At 46.2% G+C, this 23147-nt stretch overlaps 1 protein-coding gene across 1 annotated transcript in view; it reads right to left on the reverse strand.

Moving 5' to 3' along the window:
• LOC138373371 (putative neural-cadherin 2) overlaps positions 1-23147 on the reverse strand; it is a 223245-nt gene that overhangs the window by 97020 nt on the left and 103078 nt on the right. Inside the window, exon 2 of the mRNA XM_069339569.1 lies at positions 7785-7904. Within this exon, the coding sequence (XP_069195670.1) occupies positions 7785-7904 (120 nt within the window). The remainder of the gene's footprint in view (positions 1-7784; positions 7905-23147) is intronic.

Consider the following 23147-nt stretch of genomic DNA (forward strand, 5'->3'; position numbering starts at 1 on the left):
AAAGAGCCAAAGCTCAACCCCCGCAAGCACAATTAGGTGAGTACAACAATTAGGTTAGTACAGGTATAAACACAGTTCCCAAATGAGCCACAGAGACATTAGAATTGTTGTTCAGTGTCAGAGTAGTTAACAAAAAGTTGTATATGGCATTGATGTGATGGAGGCTGACTTCATACACAGTTTCAAATAAAAATTTGAGAGAGTCCAATAAGCTAAATAATCTGTACGCCTGTTAATTGACAGATGCGAGGCGGGACTAAAGAGCCAGAGCTTAACCCCCGCAAGCACAACTAGGCGAGCACCCACACAAACACACACCAATGAGGGAAGCCTCCCCACGGAACCTGCTCAGAATATCATTACAAATCATTAAGCCTCAGGATTTATTTTACTTCATTAGTGATAATTGATTCGTCGAGATTTAATGAGCTGTCTCGCTAGCAGACAGGTCGTGATGCTCCTTTCGTTCGCTGTTGTGTTTTGGAACAGTTTCGTGTTAGCTTCTTGCACTAGTGTGCCGTTGTGTTCTTCATTCACTGGCTTGTTTGTTTTACAACTATAAGTACAGTAGAGCCACGTGTCTGAACTTAAAAACCTCACTATAATGCCTTGCGTCATGTTGATATATAACTCTCCTAAAGATAAACTAATACACTTCTTAGTTTTCTCGTTCGCATTGTTCCTTCTGTTTCCAATACTGGTGTTATTTGCAGCAGTATATATCCTGTTCATCTTTTCCTCTCCCGGAACTTGGTGATTCTGGCCGCACTCTTAATGACAGACTAAAGCAACACAAAAGAAGTGTTGAGTCTGCAGACACAAACAATGCACTCTTCTATCATGTTAGGGACTTTAAATCATCCTATGGATTAGTCTTTCTATAAAATAATGTTTGCTGCCTCTACTCTTCACAGACGCCGTCTAGTTGTATCTGCTCTCATGCACAACATGTCCAACATGGACCTAACACCTGGCTTTGTTGATGGTGAGTCTTGTATTTCCCAGTACATACTAAGATGTTCCAATCCTTTGACAACCGTGATCTGTCTTAGCTTTAGATCCCATAGGCTCTCGTTCTTGCTCTTATGTTGCTATCTCGTTTATCATTATTTCACTTTATCTTCACCAATAGGCATTCTGAGGTTTTCTATATACCTATTTACTCTCGCCTTTCACCTTTTTTTTCGTACCTTATATTGTGAGTTTCTTTTCCACACCCACACCACAAGGTGGTATAGGGTAGGGAAGGTGGTGAAGGGTAGGGAAGGTGGTGAAAGGTAGAGACGGTGGTATAGGGTAGGGAAGGTGGTGAAGGGTAGGGAAGGTGGTGAAGGGTAGGGAAGGTGGTGAAGGGTAGGGAAAGTGGTGAAACGTAGGAAAGGTGGTGAAGAGTAGAGACGGTGGTGAAGGGTAGGGAAGGTGGTGAAGGGTAAAGTGTTAAAGGAAAGGGGCGGTGAAGAGAACAGAAGGTGGTTACAGCCATTGTTTAACACTTTTTTTTGTGGGTTCTGTTTCATGGTTACCAGAATGAATGGTGTAGCAGAGCAGGTGTGAGAGAGCAGATGTGGCAGAACAGGTGTGGCAGAGCAGGTGTGGCAGAGCAGGTGTAGCAGAGCAGGTGTGGCAAACGCAACACTTTTGTAAGAGAGTAATAATATGCCACATTGTCAGCCAAGACAATGAATAGTATCCGGACACAGCTGATCTGTCGGTTGTGTAAAGTTGTTATTGACACCATCATAATATGTCATGGTTCTGGATGACTACACAGTGACTGTCCGGGACGGTCTGTCTCTCTCTGTCTCTCTGTCTCTCTCTCCCTCTCTCTCTCTCTCTCTCTCTCTCTCTCTCTCTCTCTCTCTCTCTCTCTCTCTCTCTCTCTCTCTCTCTCTCTCTCTCTCTCTCTCTCTCTCTCTCTCTCTCTCTCTCTCTCTCTCTCTCTCTCTCCCTCTCTCTCCCTCTCTCTCTCTCCCTCTCTCTCCCTCTCTCTCTCTCTCTCTCTCTCTCTCTCTCTCTCTCTCTCTCTCTCTCTCTCTCTCTCTCTCTCTCTCTCTCTCTCTCTCTCTCTCTCTCTCTCTCTCTCTCTCTCTCCCTCTCTCTCTCTCTCTCTCCCTCTCTCTCCCTCTCTCTCCCTCTCTCTCTCTCTCTCCCTCTCTCTCCCTCTCTCTCTCTCTCTCTCTCTCTCTCTCTCTCTCTCTCTCTCTCTCTCTCTCTCTCTCTCTCTCTCTCTCTCTCTCTCTCTCTCTCTCTCTCTCTCTCTCTCTCTCTCACTCTCTCCGTTCACCCCTGTCCCTGATTTCAGTAGGGAAGCAGAGTGGTGTCTCGGACTGAAATTTGTGATTGTTTTAATTGAAGATTTTTTTAATAATTAAGGGCCGGAGTTAATTAAAGGTGTTGGATCTCCAGGCTCAGATACCATAGGTGACATATGGATAAATGAGTGAATAACACAGAGTAACTAGGGCAGGGCGAGAAGCATGGTATCTGACTTTGGAGAGAATGTCTACTGTTTTAGAAACCTTTTTAGTACCATTGTGTATGTGGCAATGTCAATTTAGTTTATTGTCAATGTGAACACCGAGGAACTTCCCATCTTGAATTACAAGAAGGTTCTTCTTCCCATCTTGTCACACGACTTCGAGAAATGGAAGGAAAAACCTGATTATAATCTACACCTATTACCTCCACTGATCTCGTTAAACGAAGCATATTTGTAATCATCCATTTCGATAAGGTAATGTTTTGACTTGTACACTCGGTGAAGACAAGTCCCAAAGACCATACAAGCGTCCTATTGTGAACGGTGGAAAGATATAGTTTGTTAGCAAAATTACAATACTAAGTCTTATGTACTTATGGTATAAAGACTAAAATGTCAACTTCGAGAAATTCGCGGTCTGACATCCTTACGTGTTGATGTACAAGAGTGTTTAAACTGTGCCTTATAATACAGTAGCTTCATATTGTACAGTTTTGGTACCAACACTGTACAAGACTTGGTACCAGGCACTCTGTACCAAAGTACAGAGTGCTTCTTACCCATCCCTATTAGAACGGATAAGTATCGCAATATACATTCTCGCACCCCAACATCTGCGGGCCGGCGGCTGGTCAACGAGAGCCCAGTCACTGTTTACAAGGACCGGCTGATTTATTCGCATTCAAATTTAAAGGACAAAATACCTACTGCCGTGTGATTCGAACACATGAAGTAGGATAAGCACTTGGTGAATGTTTTGATGCTGGGCTGAGATGAAACACCACCTGGCTTAACATGGGTTTATTAGCATGTTATTATTCCGAGTCATTGGAAACTGGGAATGTCGTGTGGAGCCCTGTAGTCTGGGGAGTGAGGCCAGTATGACGGTAATGGTGGCGGGTGTTGGCTGTGTTGTGGTGACATCTAAAGTGTCTGTGAACATCTTCCCAAGTGTTCCGTCACACCCAGTTATGAAGACTGCATGTTCTGGTATTTAACAAACTGGGTGTTAGTTAGCACTGGTGTGTGGACTAGCAAACTACAGCGTTGCGGTTTACGGGTGCGAGTATTATTATTATTAGTTATTTCGTGTCTAGGAAAATCCTAGAAGTGTAGTGTGAAGAATGCGCAAGACACCAGGGCAGGACACGCCGCTACTAAATGTTAACTCCTAGAAAGTTTAGTGAGTTACTGGAAATAAAAGGTGAAAATTGTCTTTTATTGCTGTGGCAAAATTACGAACTTGATGGGTAGTTCAGTTCTTGCAGTGTTTCTCGTCTCGTACTGGATAGTTAGTTCATTGTGAGTGATTCGTGAATGTTGGCAACACCGCTTTTGTTTGGCCTTAGTGAGCACGTGTTGAGTAGTGTTGACGCTGACCCCCTTGTCTGACCCCACAACGACAAGGGGTCACAGCACAACCCTCCTCTGGAGAAGGTAAGCATCATCTCGAGTCCCAAGTGTGACTCAAGTCTCTTCGCCTCTTGCATACCAACATGGAGGTGGATGTGACAATTCATATGTTATATATGTGGTATATGATTATATTGTTTCCATAGGCACATTAATAATGAATTTTTCTGTCATTACAGGTAAGGCTTTTTTAGCTCATCGCGGGACACAACTCCACCAGCATGAGGTACGTTCCTGTTTCCTTTTGTTTCCGATGGATTTTTTTGTTTCAACAAAATATTGCTTAACAAGCAGTTACCATAATAGTTACCATATTATCAATTCACTGTCATTGGTCCTGGGGGCACCGAGGCTCCCCCCCCCTATTTACTGGTCATGGGTGGCACCGAGGGCCCCCCCCCTTTTAATGGTCATGGGGAGCACCGAGACCCCACCTTTACTGGTCATGGGTGGCACCGAGGGCCCCCCCTTTTACTGGTCATGGGGGGCACCGAGGCCCCCCCTTTTACTGGTCATGGTGGCAAGGAGACCCCCCCCCCCTTTTACTGATCTTGGAGGCACCGAAGACGCCTTTTACTGGTTCTAGGGGCACCGAGGCCCCCCCCTTTTACTGGTACAGGGGGAACCGAGCCCCCCTTTTACTAGTACTAAGGGCACCGAGGCCCCCCCCCTCTTTATTGCTCCTGGGGGCACCGAGGCCCCCACCTTTTACTGGTACTGGGGGCACCGAGGGCCCCTCCCCCTTTTACTGTTACTGGGGGCACCGAGGGCCCCTCCCCCTTTTACTGATACTGGGGGCACCGAGGCGCCCCCTCTTTTACTGGTCCTAGGGGCACCGAGGTCCCCCCCCCCCCTTTTACTGGTCCTGGGGGCACCGATGCCCCCCTTTTACTGGTCCTGAGGGCACCAAGGCCCCCTCTTTTACTGGTCATAGATGCACCTAAGGCCCCCCTTTGTCCGGCTCTGGGACCGCCATGGCCCCCCTTTTTACAGGTCCTGGGAAGATCAAGTCCACTTTTATTTTGCCTTGTCCTTGTCGATTTTTTAAGATGTGATCATGTCACTCTAGCTGTTGCTTTACTTCAGTTTCATTAGTCTTCCCTTGCATGTTACTCCCTGAAATACTCGTACCAGCCTGCTTTTATGGGGTGGGAGAGGGAGGAGGTGGGAGCTGCTCTGTGCTATAGCTGCATAATATATAGGGTCTGACATTCGTGGTGTCCTGTTTTGTAATTGCAAATTTTTAGACTTTGGGGAGGAAAATGTAGAGAAAAATTATTTTACAAGAGAAATGTAAGTGCGGTAACTAATGTATTAATATTCTAACGGTTCGGTTCATTAATGTACTATGTCTATTTAGTATTATGACGAACTGTATATATGGAGGCCGTGTTGTTGCTGGAAGTAGAAATCACGTTTTTGGCTGGAATTGCAACTGTGCATGGAGAGACTCGCATAAACTTTGGACCGAATGAGAATTCGCCTGGAGGAGGACTCACCTAGACTCTGGACCAGTACCAGTGCCTGGAGGAGGACTCACCTGGACACTGGACCAGTACCAGTGCCTGGAGGAGTACTCACCTGGACACTGGACCAGTACCAGTGCATGGAGGAGGACTCACCTAGACACTAGACCAGTACCAGTGTCTGGAGGAGGACTCACCCTGACACTGGACCAGTACCAGTGCCTGGAGGAGGACTCACTTGGACACTGGACCAGTACCAGTGCCTGGAGGAGGACTCACCTGGACACTGGACCAGTACCAGTGCCTGGAGGAGGACTCACCTGGACACTGGACCAGTACCAGTGCTTGGAGGAGGACTCACCCTGACACTGGACCAGTACCAGTGTCTGGAGGAGGACTCACCTGGACACTGGACCAGTACCAGTGCCTGGAGGAGGACTCACCTAGACACTAGACCAGTACCAGTGTCTGGAGGAGGACTCACCTTGACACTGGACCAGTACCAGTGCATGGAGGAGGACTCACCAGGATACTGGACTAGTACCAGTGCCTGGAGGAGGACTCGCCTGGACACTGGACCAGTACCAGTGCCTGGAGGAGGAGGACTCACCTTGACACTGGACCAGGTCCAGTGCCTGGAGGAGGACTCACCTGGACACTGGACCAGTACCAGTGCCTGGAGGAGTACTCACCTGGACACTGGACCAGTACCAGTGCATGGAGGAGGACTCACCTAGACACTAGACCAGTACCAGTGTCTGGAGGAGGACTCACCTTGACACTGGACCAGTACCAGTGCATGGAGGAGGACTCACCTTGACACTGGACCAGTACCAGTGCATGGAGGAGGACTCACCTAGACACTAGACCAGTACCAGTGTCTGGAGGAGGACTCACCTTGACACTGGACCAGTACCAGTGCCTGGAGGAGGACTCACCTGGACACTGGACCAGTACCAGTGTCTGGAGGAGGACTCACCTTGACACTGGACCAGTACCAGTGCATGGAGGAGGACTCACCAGGATACTGGACCAGTACCAGTGCTTGGAGGAGGACTCACCTGGATACTGGACCAGTACCAGTGCCTGGAGGAGGACTCACCTGGACACTGGACCAGTACCAGCGCCTGGAGGAGGACTCACCTGGATACTGGACCAGTACCAGTGCCTGGAGGAGGACTCACCTGGACACTGGACCAGTACCAGTGCATGGAGGAGGACTCACCTGGACACTGGACCAGTACCAGTGCCTGGAGGAGGACTCACCTAGACACTAGACCAGTACCAGTGTCTGGAGGAGGACTCACCTTGACACTGGACCAGTACCAGTGCATGGAGGAGGACTCACCAGGATACTGGACTAGTACCAGTGCCTGGAGGAGGACTCGCCTGGACACTGGACCAGTACCAGTGCCTGGAGGAGGAGGACTCACCTTGACACTGGACCAGGTCCAGTGCCTGGAGGAGGACTCACCTGGACACTGGACCAGTACCAGTGCCTGGAGGAGTACTCACCTGGACACTGGACCAGTACCAGTGCATGGAGGAGGACTCACCTAGACACTAGACCAGTACCAGTGTCTGGAGGAGGACTCACCTTGACACTGGACCAGTACCAGTGCATGGAGGAGGACTCACCTTGACACTGGACCAGTACCAGTGCATGGAGGAGGACTCACCTAGACACTAGACCAGTACCAGTGTCTGGAGGAGGACTCACCTTGACACTGGACCAGTACCAGTGCCTGGAGGAGGACTCACCTGGACACTGGACCAGTACCAGTGTCTGGAGGAGGACTCACCTTGACACTGGACCAGTACCAGTGCATGGAGGAGGACTCACCAGGATACTGGACCAGTACCAGTGCTTGGAGGAGGACTCACCTGGATACTGGACCAGTACCAGTGCCTGGAGGAGGACTCACCTGGACACTGGACCAGTACCAGCGCCTGGAGGAGGACTCACCTGGATACTGGACCAGTACCAGTGCCTGGAGGAGGACTCACCTGGACACTGGACCAGTACCAGTGCATGGAGGAGGACTCACCTAGACACTAGACCAGTACCAGTGTCTGGAGGAGGACTCACCTTGACACTGGACCAGTACCAGTGCATGGAGGAGGACTCACCAGGATACTGGACCAGTACCAGTGCCTGGAGGAGGACTCACCTGGACACTGGACCAGTACCAGTGCATGGAGGAGGACTCACCTGGACACTGGACCAGTACCAGTGCCTGGAGGAGGACTCACCTGGATACTGGACCAGTACCAGTGCATGGAGGAGGACTCACCTGGACACTGGAGCAGTACCAGTGCCTGGAGGAGGACTCACCAGGACACTGGACCAGTACCAATGCCTGGAGGAGGACTCACCTGGACTCTGGACCAATACCAATGCCTGGAGAAGGAGGTGGAGGACTCACCTGGACTCTGGACTCTGGCAGAGAGTCGCAGCAGAAGGTCGCGGGTGGTGTTCTCTGGTACTTCAGCGAAATACTCTGGACGCTGGAACTCCACCGGGTCGCTCCCCACCAACTTGGTCACTGCCGGAGAGAAAACCAGTCCGGGGTTAGTTGGTTGTCTCGAGGTGAACTTTGACAGACAGACAGACAGACAGACAGACAGACAGACAGACAGACAGACAGACAGAGGGCCTACGAAATACCTTGACTCATGTGTGCGTTACGTTACCGTCCGGCCCCCATGGACGAGTACCAGCCACTATGACGCCCGGCCCCACACCACCCACCTAGCCTAAATAGTCTATACATAGAAAACGTGAGCCGCTACTATTTGGACTGGACGGTAAGCGACGGTCTCACTTCATGCAGGTCCGCGTTCAATCCCTAACCGTCAAAGTGCTTGGACACCATTCCTTCCCCTTCCGTCCAATCCCAAATCCTTATCCTGACCCCTTCCAAGTACTATATAGTCGTAATGGTTTGACGCTTTCCCTTGATAATCACCTCACCTTTTCACATAACCCCCTACACAGACGTCACCTGGGCCCAGGACGCAGACCAGGTGTTTCCGGGTCCTACACAGACGTCACCTGGGCCCAGGACGCAGACCAGGTGTTTCCGGGTCCTACACAGACGTCACCTGGGCCCAGGACGCAGACCAGGTGTTTCCGGGTCCTACACAGACGTCACCAGGGCCCAGGACGCAGACCAGGTGTTTCCGGGTCCTACACAGACGTCACCTGGACCCATGGACGCAGACCAGGTGTTCCCGGGCCCTACACAGACGTCACCTGGGCCCAGGACGCAGACCAGGTGTTCCCGGGTCCTACACAGACGTCACCAGGGCCCAGGACGCAGACCAGGTGTTCCCGGGTCCTACACAGACGTCACCTGGGCCCAGGACGCAGACCAGGTGTTCCCGGGTCCTACACAGACGTCACCAGGGCCCAGGACGCAGACCAGGTGTTTCCGGGTCCTACACAGACGTCACCAGGGCCCAGGACGCAGACCAGGTGTTTCCGGGTCCTACACAGACGTCACCTGGGCCCAGGACGCAGACCAGGTGTTTCCGGGTCCTACACAGACGACACCTGGGCCCAGGACGCAGACCAGATGTTCCCGGGTCCTACACAGACGTCACCTGGGCCCAGGACGCAGACCAGGTGTTCCCGGGCCCTACACAGACGTCACCTGGACCCAGGATACAGACCAGGTGTTCCCGGGTCCTACACAGACGACACCTGGGCCCAGGACGCAGACCAGATGTTCCCGGGTCCTACACAGACGTCACCTGGGCCCAGGACGCAGACCAGGTGTTCCCGAGCCCTACACAGACGTCACCTGGGCTCAGGACGCAGACCAGGTGTTCTCGGGTCCAAATCTGATTGTCTTTTCTAATCAAATTACATTTGTCAGTCGCTGGTGGCGATGGTCTGGTCCTGTGGACCTGCGGGAGGAGGACAATAATCTCGGCCACAGGACCAACCCGACAAACTTTTGTTTTCTCGCTCGAGAGGACATCAAAGGTGTGGTTGGGGGGTGAAGAGGGGTGAGGTGGGGGGTGTGAAGAGGGGTGAGGTGGGGGATGTGGGGGGGACGTGTAGAGGTGTGAGGTGGGGGACGTGAAGAGGGTGAAGTGTGAGAAAATACGAAGAGAGATAATAAAAATAATAATTATGATAAATGCAATAATAATAATAAAAGTGTGATAAATAATAAAAGTAATAATGATAATGTAAAAAGTAAAACGAAGAATAAGTCGAATATTTCATTGAATATTTACGATAATAACTCTAATGAGCCCCACGTCGACAACACTACCCAGTGATGGGTATGATGCCCCCCACTGTCCCCTCCCTCCCCACCTCCCCTCCCCTACCCTCCACCCTCTCCACCTCCCCTACCCTACCCTCCACCCTCCCCACCTTCTCTCCCCTAGCCTCCACCCTCCCCACCTTCCCTCCTCTACCTTCCCCACCTCCCCTCCCCTACCCTCCACCCTCCCCACCTTCCCTCATCTACCCTCCCCACCTCCCCTCCCCCACCCCCCACCCCCCCACCTCCCCTCCCCTACCCTCCCCACCTCCCCTCCCCTACCCTCCCCACCTCCCCTCCCCTACCCTCCCCACCTCCCTTACCCTCCATCCTCACCACCTTCCCTCCTCAACCCTCCCCACCCCCCCCCTCCCCTACCCTCCACCCTCTCCACCTTCCCTACCCTACCCTCCCTCCCGACCTCCCCTCCCCTACCCCTCCAACCTCTCCACCTCCCCTACCCTACCCTCCCTCCCCACCTCCCCTCCCCTACCCTCCCCTCCCTCCCCGCCTCCCCTCCCCTACCCTCCACCTCCCCTACCCTACCCTCCCTCCCCACCTCCCCACCCCTACCCTCCACCCTCCCCACCTCCCCTACCCTACCTTCCCTCCCCACCTCCCCTCCCCTACCCTCCACCCTCTCCACCTCCCCTCCCCTACCCTCCTCCCTCTCCACCTCCCCTACCCTACCCTCCCTCCCCACCTTCCCTCCTCTACCCTCCCCATCTCCCCTACAATCCACCCTCCCCATCTCCCCTACCATCCTCCCTCCCCACCTTTCCTACCCTACCCTCTACCCTCTCCACCACCCCTCCCCTACCTTCCACCCTGTCCACTTCCCCTCTACCCTCCCCCTACCTTTCCCTCTCCCCCCCCCCCTCAGGAAGGGGAGAAAGAGGCATAATAGGGGTAGATGTGTTGTCAGCTGCGTGAACTCATTAAATATTATTGGCATTATTTGTTTGTTTTTCATGACAGGTGTTTATGTTGGTTGTGTATGTGTGTGCACTCACCTAGTTGTACTCGCCTAGTTGTGCTTGCGGGGGTTGAGCTCTGGCTCTTTGGTCCCGCCTCTTAACAGTCAATCAACTGGTTTACAGATTCCTGAGCCTACTAGGCTCTATCATATCTACATTTGAAACTGCGTATGGAGTCAGCCTCCACCACATCACTTCCTAGTGCATTCCATTTACTAACTATTCTGACACTGAAAACGTTCTTTTTAATGTCTCTGTAGCTCATTTGGGTACTCATCTTTCACCTATGTCCCCTTGTTTGCATACCACCTGTGTTAAATAATCCATCGTTGTCTACCCTGTCAATTCCTATGAGAATTTTGTAGGTAGTGATCATATCTCCCCGTACTCGTCTGTCTTCCAGTGTCGTGAGGTGCATTTTTCGCAGCCTTTCCTTGTAACTCATGCCTCTTAGTTCTGGGACTAGCCTGGTGGCATACCTCTGAACTTTTTCCAGCTTCGTCTTGTGCTTGACAAGTTACGGGTTCCATGCTGGGGCCACATACTCCAGGATTGGCCTTACATATGTGGTATACAAGGTTCTGAAAGATTCCTAACACAAGTTTCTAAAGGCAGTTCTGATGTCAGCCAGCCTCGCTTACGCCGCCGATGTTATTTTTTTGATGTGGGTTTCGTGAGACAGGTTTGGCGTGATATCATCTCCTAGATCTTACTCTCTGTCCGTTTCGTGAAGGACTTCATCTCCTATTCGGTATCCTGTGTGTGGCCTCCTATTTCTTTCCCCTATTTTCATTACCTTACATTTACTTGGGATGACCTTTAGTAGCCATTTGTTTCACCATTTTTTCAGTTTGTTTAGGTCATCATGTAGCCTCATACTATCTTCCTCAGCTATAATCTTCCTCATAATTTTTGCATCATCAGCAAAAAATGTGAGGATTGAGTCGATTCCCTCTGGGAGATCATTTACATATTTCAGGAATAGTTTAGGTCCAAGAACTGATCCCTGAGGGACTCCACTGGTGACGCCTCGCCACTCCGAGATCTCACCTCTCACAGTGACTCTGTCTTCTGTTGCTTAGTACTCCCTTATCCAGTGTTGTACCTTCCCTTTCACTCCTGCATGCATCTCCAGTTTGTGCACTAGTCTCCTATGTGGTACTGTGTCAAAAGCTTTCTGACAATCCAAAAATAAGCAGTCTGCCCACCCATCTCTTGCCTGATTTTTTTGCCATTGCATAGAATTCAGTCAATCCTGTGAGGCATGATCTGCCATCCCTGAACTCATGATGATATTGTGACTAAGCTCTTCCACTCCAGAAGTTTTACTAGTTTTTTTTTCCGCACAATCTTCTCCATCACCTTGCATGGTATGCAAGTTAGTGACACAGGCCTGTAGCTCAGTACCTCCTGTATATCACCCTTCCTGAATATCGGGACTACATCAGCCGTCTTCCAAATTTTTGGCAGTTTCCCCCTGTTACCAGTGATCTGTTAAACACCATGGAGTGTGGTAGGCACAGTGCTGCTTCTCCTTCTTCAAATATTCAAGGTGAGATTCCCTCCGGGCCTATAGCCTTTGTCACTTCCAGCTCTAGCAGATGCTTTCTCACCTCCCCACTGGTAATCACAAACTCATCTAGTGGTGTTTGGTTAGATATTCTCTCTCCAATATCTGGGACTTTCTCCTTGCTCTACTGAGAAGACCTCTTGGCATTTCTTATCGAGTTCCTCGCATACTTCCTTGTTGTTTGTAATGAATCTGTCAATCAGTGACTCGAACCATTACTGCCAGGAGCAACGCAACTGGTACGTACAGGACGCCTTAATCCACTTGACCATCACGACCGGACATAAGAAGGTGATAGCCAAAGCTATTTGACCCCCCCCCCCCAGGACCCAGATGGTAATCTTGGGCATAGCATGTTATCAGGCGTCCTGTATATACCAGTTGCGTTGCTCCTGGCAGTATGGGTTCGAGTCACTTCTGGGGTGTGAGTTTTCAGTCGCATATAGTCCTGGGGACCATTCAAGCTTGTTCGCATTTGTGTTCCTCAAGTGTGCCCCAAAGAATGAGGTGATTTGATAAAATGCTATGCCCAAGATTATCATCCGGGTGCCGGCGGGGGGATGGTTCAAATAGCTTCGGCTATCACCTCCTTATGTCCGGTCATGATGGTCAAGTGGATAAAGGCGCCCTGTAGTTACCAGTTGCGTTGCTCCTGGGAGTATGGGTTCGAGTCACTTCTGGGGTGTGAGTTTTCAGTCGCATATAGTCCTGGGGACCATTCAGGCTTGTTTGCATTTGTGTTCCTCACGTGTACCCCAAAGAATGAGGTGATTTGATAAAATGCTATGCCCAAGATTACCATCCGAGTGCCGGCGGGGAAGTGGTTCAAATAGCTTCGGCTATCACTTCCTTATGTCCGGTCGTGATGGTCAAGTGGATAAAGGCGCCCTGTAGTTACCAGTTGCGTTGCTCCTGGGAGTATGGGTTCGAGTCACTTCTGGGGTGTGAGTTTTCAGTCGCATATAGTCCTGGGGACCATTCAGGCTTGTTTGCATTTGTGTTCCTCACGTGTACCCCAAAGAATGAGGTGATTTGATAAAATGCTATGCTCAAGATTACCATCCGAGTGCCGGCGGGGAAGTGGTTCAAATAGCTTCGGCTATCACTTCCTTATGTCCGGTCGTGATGGTCAAGCGGATTAAGGCGCCCTGTAGTTACCAGTTGCGTTGCTCCTGGGAGTATGGGTTCGAGTCACTTCTGGTGTGTGAGTTTTCAGTCGCATATAGTCCTGGGGACCATTCAGGCTTGTTTGCATATATATATATATATATATATATATATATATATATATATATATATATGTATATATATATATATATATATATATATATATATATATATATATATATATATATATATATATATATAATTTAATTTCGATTTTTTTTTTCGGTGAAAATTTCGAATTTTCTGATGCAGATAACTTATATACTGTAAATACTATAGATAACACAGATACCATATATACTGTAGATAACGTAGATATGATAGATAATTGTAGATCGTTTGCTCACTAAAGGTGCAAGTACTCTAGATAAACCTGTTCCACTTGGAGCATTTGTCCAACTTTCTCTTCTTCACCTGAACTCTCCGCCTGTGTCCCTGCTTCTCACATCACAAACCTTGCTTCATCTTTCATGTCCCCGTTTCTTCCTTCTTTGTCTTCAGCCGGCTTTCCCCTTTTTACCCTGTACTTCCGTCTCCTCCACTCCACCTTACTCTACTCTCCGAATCACTTCAATTCCACTCTCCTCTACTTCTCTTCCATTCCTTCCTCCTTCATTATTCTTGAACTCCCTCCACCACTTCCTTCATCAAATCCCTCATATTTATTCCTCATTCCCTTCCCTTCCATTTGTCTCTTATAAGGCAGCATCAAGCGACCCAGCTACCTACTGCCCCTTTGTTTAGAAAGCACAAGCTACAGAGAGAGAATTATATGTTACTATGAGGGCACAGCGTATTGCCTTGCCTGCTGCTTCTCACTAAAAATAAAAAACGTATTGGATTCTTGATTTCTCACTTGACGAGATAAAAAATTTGCTTTCCATGTTTGTTGTAAATTCGGCCTTGTATGACACGGCTGTATGGGTGTCAACCCTCCTGGTACTTTAGTGGTGTTCCACGGAAGGATTAATGACTAAACGTCAGTTGGACGCTTCTGAGAGCGTTACTTGTTATGGTCATACATGGGCCTAATTGGTGGGATAACATGACCCAATTACCACTTACTCTCATTTACCTTACATAGTGTTTGTTTACTCTAATTTCTAACATTTATTTCCCGTTCTGCTAAGTAAAGTTTTGCTTAAGAGCGTCACAGATTTCTGTATCATTGTGACGTTCCTCACACACTATACTACCAAGCACATGTTCCAGTGCAGTCGCCATTTTTTGTGAAGCAGATCACAATCTGTCACCTATACGTAACTAAATTTAATTATCTGATTCTTCGAGACAAAATTATGACTCAACACTTTAAACTGAGCATTAACAGAATAATTTCTCAGTGGCAAAAATTCCTTTACAATTTTGCACCTTCATAGGATAGGTTCGTGAGGTGTTAAATAACTACGAAATATTTGAGAAATAGAGAGACAAAAATATTAATTTCAATTTCACCTTTGAATTAGTTGATCAACAGTTTGAAAAAGCGACATCGGTAATGAGTGCGTAATTGCGTGTTCCATTTTGGACTGGCAGGACCTAAATTGGGTCATTTCCCCTAGCATGATAAACCTGCCGGGGAAATAAAATGTCGATAATGATCAAGGAAAATAATTATTTTGATTCTGAGTGTTTGTAGCTGACCTAATTGTCCTCACCTTGGTGTATTGGGAAGGTGGAGCTTCAGCTCTTGACTCCCGCCGTTCAACTTGCAGTCGACTTGTGGACGGATTTCCTTCCACTTCAAGGCAATGTCGTGTCTGTGTTTCTCAGAGTGTCTTGTGTTTTCGCCGCTTCAATATATTCGCTTTCTATATATTTCCTATTTATTTCCTATTCCGACATAGTACTTTTTATATTATATTTTCACACCTGACAATTTAACTTGCAACTGTTTATGTAGCATCACCTAGTTCATGTATCACTTCGTTCATGTATCACCTTCGTGTATCACTTTCTTCATATGCCACCTAGTTCGTGTATCACTTGTGACAAATAATTGTAACAAATCGAGCGTGACATTAACGATAAGTAGTCAACATGTTCTACACATGTCTTCCCGGCTTCGTCTCTCCTCAAATGATTATAGGATTTACTCCTTCAGTTGCTAAAGATAACTAATAACTCTCAACTCATTTACTATTCTAGGAGAATACTTTCAACGAAATGCACACTCCACCTTAGTGGAGTATCAATCTATATATATTCATATAGATATATATAGATACTATATACATATAGTATCTATATATGAGAACTGTTCCTGAACAACTTACTCACATTGGTACAGGGAAGGTGAGGGATCTATCAGGGGAAAGCACCGAGCCATTACCACTAAACACCACTGGGAAAGGGTCAGGATAAAAATTCGGGATGGGACGGCAGGGAAGGAATGGTGCCCAACCACTTCGACGGTTGGGAATTGAACGCCGACCTGCATGAAGCGAGGCCGTCGCTCTACCGTCCAACCCAAGTGGCTTGAGGCTTTCCTTGTGCTGGAAAACACGCAAAAGGTGATATCCGCGTGAGGAGTGCCAGAGATTGGTTCCACTTGATGACTACTCACTCCATCCCCATCTTCTCAAATAATACATGATATATTGACGTCAAAATCGCCAACGGACAAATAACAGAGTACCAAAACTCATAGCGGCTCACCAACATTTACGTTTTCGACGCGTAGGTCGGTAGGTTAGGGACAGGCTGACTCGAGAGTCTTCGTTCAATGCCTTTGTAATTGTGTATCGTTTTTTTTTTTTGTATCTCTATCTGCATCTTAAATATTCATTACGTTTTGCTGAAGTAGGACTCAACCAGCCACTTGCTAGGCCATTCTTGCGATTTCAACAAGACTTCCAGGTCTTCCAAGATCATATATCCAGGTCTTCCAAGATCATATATCCAGGTCTTCCAAGATCATATATCCAGGTCTTCCAAGATCATATATCCAGGTCTTCCAAGATCATATATCCAGGTCTTCCAAGATCATATATCCAGGTCTTCCAAGATCATATCCAGGTCTTCCAAGATCATATATCCAGGTCTTCCAAGATCATATCCAGGTCTTCAAAGATCATATTCAGGTCTTCCAAGATCATATCCAGGTCTTCCGAGATCATATCCAGGTCTTCCGAGATCATATCCAGGTCTTCCAAGATCATATTCAGGTCTTCCAAGATCATATCCAGGTCTTCCAAGATCATATCCAGGTCTCCAGGAACATTTTTAGGTTTTCCAGAAGCATTTCCCCTTCTTCCTGTGTGTTTACCCCACTCAGAAGTTTCAGATTTTCAGGAAAATATTTAACTCGAGGGTTATTTTTTCCTCTGGAAGCTCAATCACATGAACCAGATATATGAAGGATTCTTGAACTGTTCACTCTGGGAGCCTCCGTGTTCAATCTCCGACTCTCTGATGACTTCCCAAACACCTCTTTTGGGGGCTTAGTTTTATTGCACAGGTTCTTCCTTGACAACTGTAGCACGGTCCCTTCTGACTCCTGCTTATCTAGCATGTTTCAAGTGTGTCATTGTACCAAATAAAAGCAGTCTGTAGCGCCCAACGCTATCTGCCTGTCCGACTTTCTTTGTCTTGTCCAATTCCTGTAACTCTGATATATAAATTTATCTGGTATATGAACACGAATCCTAATCTATCCTAAGCTTAATTATACACACAACTCCACTATATGATGATAATACTAATTTATGTATGGGGATTTTTTAATACATAATACATAAAAATTGTCATAAGTGTCATCAACATTGGGGGGGGGGGGGGTTAGGAGGGCCACCGCTTTAACGAGCCTAGCTTGAAGACAGGTTGCAAATGCTTCAGCAACGCACTGCAGGTATAAATCATTTCCAACAGAACCTAAACATCTTTTCAAACCTAATCTACTCCTAACTATTTATCCAATTATAAAATATAACAACACTATATTGTGAATAGACAGCACGTTTAAATTAACGAATGTGTCTCTGAGGTTGTCCTCAGCTTCGACGACCACAGCCTGGGAGCGGGTCACCCAAATGCTACAAATACAAACAATTGCCAACTGAACCTAAACGCCTAACATAATCAAACCTAGGCGTAACTATGCACAATATTCTGATATATAATAATAATATTGCCTTATGTATAAGAAAATGCAATTTTTTAATTCGCAGCATATTAAAATTGGTGAATGCTTCTCTGTGGTTGTCCACAGCTTGGACAAACAGGGCCTGAGGATGGGTCGTTTTTCCGCTGTATAGCCGTGAATAACTTACATCAGCAGCGGTGTTTGCTAAATTTACACCATAACTATATTCTGTTTGAGCCATGTTCTGGGTTCACCGTTGTGCAGCGTCCCGTGTCGTCCGTCACACACAGGAGGTCCACGCAACACAGGTACACGCATCACAGGTCCACGGAACACATGGATATTACCTGCAGGTGTTTCTATGCAACTTCTTCTTTCACGGGTTTCATGATAATGACTGAGTATGATTATTGTGGGATTTCGTTCTCGTTATTAACATGTCTATAGTCAAAGTGCAAACTTTTCGAGACGATTACAAATGAAAAAAAACGAAAATTCAACTCAGGAATGGTAGGCCTTCGCTATAGCGAATATTTACTAATCTAAATAATTTAACAACAGGGCATTCCAACTTCTCATCTGTGCCGCGTTCAATCCAAAGTACCAAAGAAATTAGTCGGTGGCATACGTTACCTAACACGTAAAACAATGCACTAAACCATGAAAAACCATATATCTATATCAATTATAATAATAACAATAATCTAAATATGCCTATAGAATACCGGAGAGGTGCACATCGTTTCCTACATGTCATATAATACATACTTAACTGGACCATCACCAGAGAGATCCTTCCAGCAAGGCCAAAATAATCGACCAATCCATCGACAAAAGAAGCTAGACATAGCCGAAGCACTGCATGTTAAACACTCTTATCCAGCTTACGGCAGGGAACATCCTAGAACGTCCATCTAGAAGGCCAACAAAGAACTACCCAGCTCGTCCTCATTAATAAAGGCCAAATGTTCGTTTATCCAGCTGGAAAACCTCCTGCTTATGAAGGAAAACGGTTAAATACAACTTTTCAAATGATAACATTCAAGCATTTCTCGCAGAGTACTTCGCTGACGACCTCTTCGAATCTCATCACTGGAAATGATGTGCATATCTATATAAATAATAATGGAAATGTTCCTTTGTTCAAAATCGCTAATCTTCGAAAGTTCTTCACCGTTTGCTTTGAAATTTTCTCAGAACGTTCCATTCGCATCCGAGCGAGTTTTTATATACATACTATATTGATGTCATGTATGTGACGGAGAAAAAACTTTTTTTTAACTGTGTTTATCATGTTCTTTTCAAGTGAGAGAAATCTTCAAAACGTCATTACTAATTGCTTTGAAAATTTGAGACAACGTTGCATTCGAATAGGCGCGTGTTTTAATATACCTACTATATACATGACTCACCTATGACGGGAAAAAAACATGCTTTTTTTTTTAAACTGCGTCATCTGTTGGCCGTACGAGCAACACACACTCTAATCTCCCAAAAGTTCTTCACCAATCGTTATGAAATTTTGACACAACGGTAATTCGAATATGCGCATGTCTTTACATACCTACTATATAGATGCCACACTTGTGACAGATAAAAACAAGCTGTTTTTAAACAGCGCCATCTGTTGCACGTATTAGCAACACACAGTATACTAAATATGTTACAAATTCCATTTCAAAGTTTGCCCTGTCTCCTTGGGGACAAGGAGACAGGGCAATGGAGAATGGAGAGGAGGACAAGGGGACAGGGGAGTGAGGGATGGTAGGGAGGACGAATGGACGAGGGAGGAATGATGGGTTAGGACGAGGGGGGTGGTGAAGAGTGGGATAATAGGGAGGACAAGGGAATGGGGATGTGGGGGGGATGATGGGGAGAACAAGGGAATGGTTGGGAGGACGAGGGGACCGGGAAGTGGGGAATGGTTGGGAGATGATGAGGGGGCAGGGGAGGGGGGAATAGTGGAGAGGACTAGGGGACTGGGGAAGGTTGTTGTGGCTCAACAACGCACATGCGTTGTTGAGCCACAGCAACGCGTGGCTGGGTACGGCTAGTAAAAAATATAATGCAACAAATATTTATGGGTTTAAACTATCATTTGTAGTGTATATCCAAAGAAGTGAAAAATTTAGACAAAATGAACAATTTAATGAATGACACCAAAGAAATATGACTATTACATAAAACAAGAGATCTTAATGATCCATGTTTAACCTGATTTAATAAGGATAATACTGGTAATAATACAAACTACAATTTAAAACCTTTATTACTGATTTGTTTTATTAAGAAGCTTAGGTATACACAGCAATGTGCTGCTACCCTATTCTATTTGAAAGATTACACAGCATAGATAAAAAAAAAACTAGCTATACGTTCATCTAATACTGTACTCCCATCTCTCAGGATGGTTAATCATATATGGAATCAGGAGAGAACAAGAAATGCAAGGCTGATCTATTAGCCTACACTAGTAAAATCTAGGTACAGCATAAGAATATCTTCATATATTCCTGAGTGTATGAAGTAATTATAGAGCTCAAAGTACCTCATACCATTTGGTATGTAGTGACTGATAACAGAGCAATCACAGATATAGTGTTGGAGAGTATGCCCTCTCAAGTACGACCGAAAATAGATGTTTTTTCACCAAGTGGGTTATAAACCCCTGGAACTGCCTACCCGCTGAAGCCGTAAATGCCCAAATCCAACAAGAAAATATAATTAGGACAATTGGCGGGACTTAACAAGCCCCCTGGCTTTTTGTCCTCGTCGAGGCCACTAGATAGTTAGTGGCTCCTGGGTAAATTTACGTAAATAAATACCATCGCATCTCAAATCTTGGGAGCGCCAAGGAAAGCTACACAACATCTCTTAGAATTACGTAGGTAAACAAAAAATGTAACATATTTGTTTACTACAATGTCGGTGCTGACTGTACAAGTTGAAAAAACATAGTTTTACTTCGAAATACACTAATTTGATAAGAAAATTCGACGTAAATATGTGGCAAGTGACCACGGATAAACTCCGATATGCAGCATCGTGATTGACAACAGCTGTAAGATGAAAAATGTTTCCTTTTCTCTGATTGACCAAACTAAAAGCCCTAGTGACATCTAGCGAGACCTAAGCAAACTACTTAAAATCTTTGTATGTATACTTTTCTGAATTGCACTTTGGCGCGTTCTTAGCCGGTACTTATGAACCTTCGTAGCACACATACTTACGAAGAAATACATGGAGCTTCGTGAATCTAGGTCCTGAGTGTCTATCTACACTGAACATAGTTAGTAAATTGTGTTAAAAGCCATTTGATCATGTGAGACGCCCACCACCTCCCTTCAACAACTCACTAGTACACTCGTGGTGATTGAACACAGATATTTCATTGATTTTTCAGTGTCCTGGGATTATGAAAAGTACAGTTTTCTAATTTATACAACAACATATATATTATCTATAGGTTTGCTGTGGTTTGGCTCTGCTTGCTTTAGCTTAGGTTAGATTTGGCCAGGGCTTGGTTAGGTTAGGGTAGTTTATGTTAGGTTAGTTTACAATATGTGAGGATGGCTTTTATTAGGTTGGATATATATTAATTCCATAATAAAATCTAGTAGTAAACCGTCATTAGTTCGAAATTGTCTCTTATCTGTTTATTTTAAGACTTTCTCAAAGAATTGATCCTACAGCTAGATATTGAGGAAGATCATCGATACCGTCCTCGGAGCCCCTACGTCTACCTGTCTGTGTCTGCTTTAAGATAAAAAAGGTGAAAAACGTCATTGAAGCACCAAACATCTTTACTGAACGTTTCGTCAGCATCACTGACTTTATCAAGAGTGAAGTGTATGATAATAGTGAGTGGTAAACATTTCCAGAGCTACACAAGGTGTTGAGTACAGGTATCCTTACCTACACAAAGCGATGTGTAAAGGACTCCTGAGCTACACAAACACATTTTTTCATTATTCACTGTCGTCTACGTGTTTTCAATAACAGTTAGTTGAGTCCTGTACTCAATACACATCCCGAAGGGCTGGAGAACATGCTAAACCATTACTCGAGAAAAGAAACAAAGCCCATGACATGCCCTACAACGTGACACAGACGGAGATCTGACCACACAAACACGAACATATTGTCTGAACCAAGATACCATAACATAGGATATTATACGAAAAATACATAGCAAGGAATAAATGAAATTTGGAACATAGAGGGCACTAAATCCAGAGATTATCAAGACTTGAGAAATATGGGCTCTGAACTAATCCACCAATTACTGTAAATAAGAGAAAAGAAAGAAAGTGAAGAAGAGAAAGGTGACACAAGCGAAATGTTCTGGAAGAAAATGGAAAGCTTCGAAGGCAAGGTGGAAAAGGGGATGATAAATCTTGGAAGATGCTTGGTCGCTTGGAAGATAAGAAGGGAAAGGAAGGGATGGAGTGAGGTCATATCATGTCCCCCCCCCCCCCTGCCTCAAAAATAGGCAGCTGTATAGCCAAGAGACGAAAAGGAGAGGTGAAGTCCTGGAAGAAAATGGACCACTGGAAAGGCAAGAAGGGTAAGCGAATGTCCTCAAGGAGCGGCAGGGATATTTATGATAACTTTCCAGACCATCCGCAAGGCGTTTACAGAGGGTGGCCAAGAATGTTCCTGAAATGTGCAAGGGAGTGTGAGGTGGTGGTGGAGAACTGGAGACTTTGGGGTTTTTAAGGTCTTGTGATTGGTTTTAATGAGGTCCAAGAGTTTCCAGAATCGCCCAGGGTGTCTTGGACGGTTCAGTGAAATAGTTTCAAGGATGATCAAGGGTTTATTGGATAACCAAATAATCAAAGGAATTTAGTAAGTCTATGAGTTACTAGGAAGGCCAATGCCACATATGATGCATAGTTTGGATGATAAACAAATGTTTACTTGAAGTTTTCGCGGAGATAAGGAGTGACTGGGCGATGTGCTACTAGGCTGTAATCGATTTCTATGGTAATCAAGTGCTAATTGCAGAGGTTCCGAAACTCTTCATCGTCATTACCCCTTTGTCATGCAGCCTCCTTATTAATGATCCCCAACACTTGGTACTAAGCAACAATTTATTTTTTCCTTAGCAAGTCCATGTATTTTGTTATTATAATACAAGATGTTGTGTCCTGCCTAGACTTATGGTCCCTTACATATTGCAAATAGGTCCCCCGAGGGGAGCCATGATCACCAGTTTGGGAACCAGAGGCTTATTGGAAAGCAGATTGTGTTCAGGATCGGCAGTGGTTTCTAGGTCAGTAACGAACTTCTTGGATGGTCATATGTGTGATGGATTGTAAAAGGTTTCTAGTATGAGGCTAGGTTCACTGACCATATATATTTATTTATTTATTTTTTATTTATTTATATACATACAAGAAGGTACATTGGGATTGTGAGGACACATAATATGGTAATTACAATCATGAAAAGCCACTAGTACGCGTAGCGTTTAGGGCAGAGAAACTACCTGGTCTGGACTGGAGGTAGTTTCTGGAGGGTCTGGAGGCATGACCACATGCGTCCAGACCCTCTACACTGACCACATGCGTCCAGACCCTCTACACTGACCACATTCGTCCAGACCCTCTACACTGACCACATTCGTCCAGACCCTCTATACTGACCACATGCGTCCAGACCCTCTACACTGACCACATGCGTCCAGACCCTCTACACTGACCACATGC

This window comes from Procambarus clarkii, chromosome 42 (assembly GCF_040958095.1).
Source record: "Procambarus clarkii isolate CNS0578487 chromosome 42, FALCON_Pclarkii_2.0, whole genome shotgun sequence".
NCBI classification, from domain to species: domain Eukaryota; kingdom Metazoa; phylum Arthropoda; class Malacostraca; order Decapoda; family Cambaridae; genus Procambarus; species Procambarus clarkii.